Raw genomic sequence first — 3,334 nt, 5'->3', positions numbered from 1 at the left:
AAGGTTTAATTCTGGTCTCCACATGCATGTCCACCCACACATATGTCCACATATTAGTATATGCAGCCCAATACTCATGACTCAATCAAACCCAGTGGCAGTGGAAGGATGAGACAGCACCTTGATGTTTTAAAAAATATTTTCTCAGTTAGAAGTGTACTTTTTATTCAATTGTATTCATTTTCCTTCAGTCTCCCTTCATGAGCCTGTAAGAAACAGGAGCCCGAGATCTAGCTGGTTGACAGCTTTCTTCGTCTGGTCTTCTGACAGCATTCTCTTTATATGGACAACAACTCATCAGTATTTGGATTGGATTAAGAATGTGGCAGATTGAGTTCCTGTGAGTTTCTTTCTGCTCTCTGTATCTGTCCTCTGGCCTCTAGCCACTTCCCTCGTGTCATGGCCCCGAAACGGCAATCTGCGCTTCTGCCTCAGTCCAAGAAACCCAAATCGGCTCCTTCCCCGAAACTGGAGGACAAGTCTGCCTCTCCCGGCCTGCCAAAGGGAGAAAAAGAACAGCAAGAAGCAATTGAACACATTGACGAAGTACAAAATGAAATAGACAGACTTAATGAACAAGCAAGTGAGGAAATACTAAAAGTAGAACAAAAATATAACAAACTCCGCCAACCATTTTTTCAGAAGAGGTCAGAATTGATCGCTAAAATCCCAAATTTTTGGGTAACCACATTTGTCAATCATCCTCAAGTGTCTGCACTGCTTGGGGAGGAAGACGAAGAGGCTCTGCATTATTTAACCAGAGTTGAAGTAACAGAATTTGAAGACATTAAATCAGGTTACAGAATAGATTTTTATTTTGATGAAAATCCCTACTTCGAAAATAAAGTTCTCTCCAAAGAATTTCATCTGAATGAGAGTGGTGACCCATCCTCAAAGTCCACTGAAATCAAATGGAAATCTGGAAAGGATTTGACAAAACGCTCGAGTCAAACACAGAATAAGGCCAGCAGGAAGAGACAACACGAAGAGCCAGAGAGCTTCTTTACCTGGTTTACTGACCACTCTGATGCAGGTGCAGATGAGTTAGGAGAAGTCATCAAAGATGACATTTGGCCAAACCCCTTGCAGTACTATTTGGTTCCTGATATGGACGATGAGGAGGGAGAGGCAGAAGATGATGATGATGATGAAGAAGAAGAAGAAGGCTTAGAAGATATTAATGAGGAAGGAGATGACGGCGAAGAAGATGAAGATGATGATGAAGGGGAAGAAAGAGAGGAGGATGACGGCGAGGATGACTAGCACAGAAGACTGATGGATTCCGACTCTCTTTTTTATTTTCTTTTTATTTTTTAAATTTCTCCAGTCCCTGGGAGCAAGTTGCAGTCATTTCCCTCCTGTCCCCAATCCCTCTTGTGCTCAGTCGCCCTGTTTCTGAGGTCTTGCTTCTCAATACCATGGTTCTCAACTTATTTTTGGGGAAATGTCTTGAGCAAAATACAATGGGAAAAGAATCTCCACTACTTTGTTCTACATTCATTTTTATCTTTTCTTGTCTTGAACTGTGGATTCAACACCACCACCACCATGCTCTGTGGGAAAAAAGAAAAGCCCTCCAGCCCCTTTGGCTCTGCTGGAGGCTGGGGGGTGCTGGCCCCTGTGTAGTAGTGCATAGAATTCTAGCTTTTTTCCTTTCTCTGTATATTGGGCTCAGAGATTACACTGTGCCTATGTGAATACAGACAGTTAGCATTTACCAACATGTATCTGTCTACTTTCTCTTGTTTAATAAAAAAAAAAAAGAAAAAGAAAAAAAGGGGGGGTTAGAAGGTCAGCAAGGGTGGGTTTGAAGTGTCTGGGGGCGTAAGTGGGCATTGTGACAACATGGCTTCTCCTTTGGCATGTTTAATTGTGATGTTTAACAGACATCCTTGCAGTTTAAGATGACACTTTTAAAATAAAATTCTCTCCTAACGATGACTTGAGCCCTACCACTCAATGGGAGAATCAGCAGAACCTGTAGGGGTTTATTTGGAGTTCACATTCTCTGTTGTAACTTTATTTTTAATTTTTTTTTTATTTTTAGTTTTTTGGTTTTCACTGGAAGGAAAAGATGCTCATTTTAAATGTTGAAGTGTACAAGTTGCTTTGTTACAATAAAACCAAAGTGTACACAAAGGAAAAAAATAAAAGAATGTGGCAGATCTTGAATTTTGTATATTTTTCTTTTTTCAAGTTGAAATATCTGGACTTTCCTAGTTTTATTTTCAGAAATAATTTTAAGATTTTTGGTTGCTTGTTTTATAGAGGATAGTATATTATTCCAAAACAATAAAATAAAATTTTGGAAGCAGGAGTTACTTTTATTTCCTCAAACTTCTAGGAGGCTCCTGTTTAATCGTTCTGCAGAGCCTGGTTAGATGTGGTTGCCCCTGGAGCTTCACACCAGTCCCTTTCCTCCTTTTGGTGCACAGTAACTAGACTTGTTCTGTCTTTACTCGTGTCTTGAAAATACACCAGCAGTTAGAGCTGTGGTTTCTGTTTTTGCATAGACGTAACAGTGTATGGCTGAATCAGTGGAAAATTTGAGTTTCTATTTCCCCATACACCCACTGTGTGTGCTGGGACATTTAGCAGAAAAAGCACGTCAGCAGCATGAAGGACAGAAGTATGTGTGTCTAATGGCATGCATAAGCGTTAGGTGGCGAGAGCAACATCTGGCGTTCCAATGCAATGCACTGCACCTTCCCAGCAGGGGACTGGAGACAGAGGTGATGTCTTTGTTCTCTCCTACCCCTGGGACTTGGGAGCATGCTTCACTGGGTCGTGTTTGTTTTCCTGCCAGTGTTTGCACAATGACTTCTAGGTAGTTTCTCTCTCTCTCTCTCTCTCTCTCTCTCTCTCTCTCTCTCTCTCTCTCTCTCCTCTCTCTCTCTCTCTTTTTCTCTCTCTCTCCTTCCCTTCTCTCTCCTCCCTTGTGTGTTTAAGTGTGCAATGCCTCATGTCTTCCTGTTACTATCCACCTTATTTTTGAGAGTTTCTCACTGAATCTTAAGTTCTTCACTGTGGGAAGAGGTTCTGTGCCTCTACCAGAGAAGTTCTTCTGTCTTGGCAGTGCTGTCCTTCCTCCCATATCTGTCCCCTCTGAAGGCAGGACAAGAATTAGAAGGACAGCTTTAGAACAGAGGGCCTGATGTTTGCTATGAATCACAGTGACCTGACTCTTCCCACCTGACCTAGTAAGTTTTTCAGCTGGGTCTAGGAAGAAACTACCACAGCAGAACCAATTTCTACCCAGAAAGAGCAGCCAGTTGGGCTGAGATGACTGATCCAAGTTCCCACTGTCTCTGTTGGTGTTCAGTGGGGCTGCAGA

At 42.0% G+C, this 3,334-nt stretch overlaps 1 protein-coding gene across 1 annotated transcript; it reads left to right on the top strand.

Moving 5' to 3' along the window:
* Positions 1-376: 376 nt before the first annotated feature.
* Positions 377-1,263, top strand: LOC130863717 (protein SET-like). The gene has a single exon (XM_057753935.1). The coding sequence runs from the start codon at positions 400-402 to the stop codon at positions 1,261-1,263; it is 864 nt and encodes a 287-aa protein (XP_057609918.1). The 5' UTR covers positions 377-399.
* Positions 1,264-3,334: the final 2,071 nt, after the last annotated feature.

The sequence above is a fragment of the Chionomys nivalis genome, chromosome 21 (assembly GCF_950005125.1).
Source record: "Chionomys nivalis chromosome 21, mChiNiv1.1, whole genome shotgun sequence".
Taxonomy (NCBI): Eukaryota; Metazoa; Chordata; class Mammalia; order Rodentia; family Cricetidae; genus Chionomys; species Chionomys nivalis.
This window is presented reverse-complemented; position numbering and strand designations above follow the sequence as displayed.

What these genes read in the sequence shown, in the direction of transcription:
- LOC130863717 (XM_057753935.1), top strand. Translation starts at nt 400, where the DNA reads ATGGCCCCGAAACGGCAATCTGCGCTTCTGCCTCAGTCCAAGAAACCC.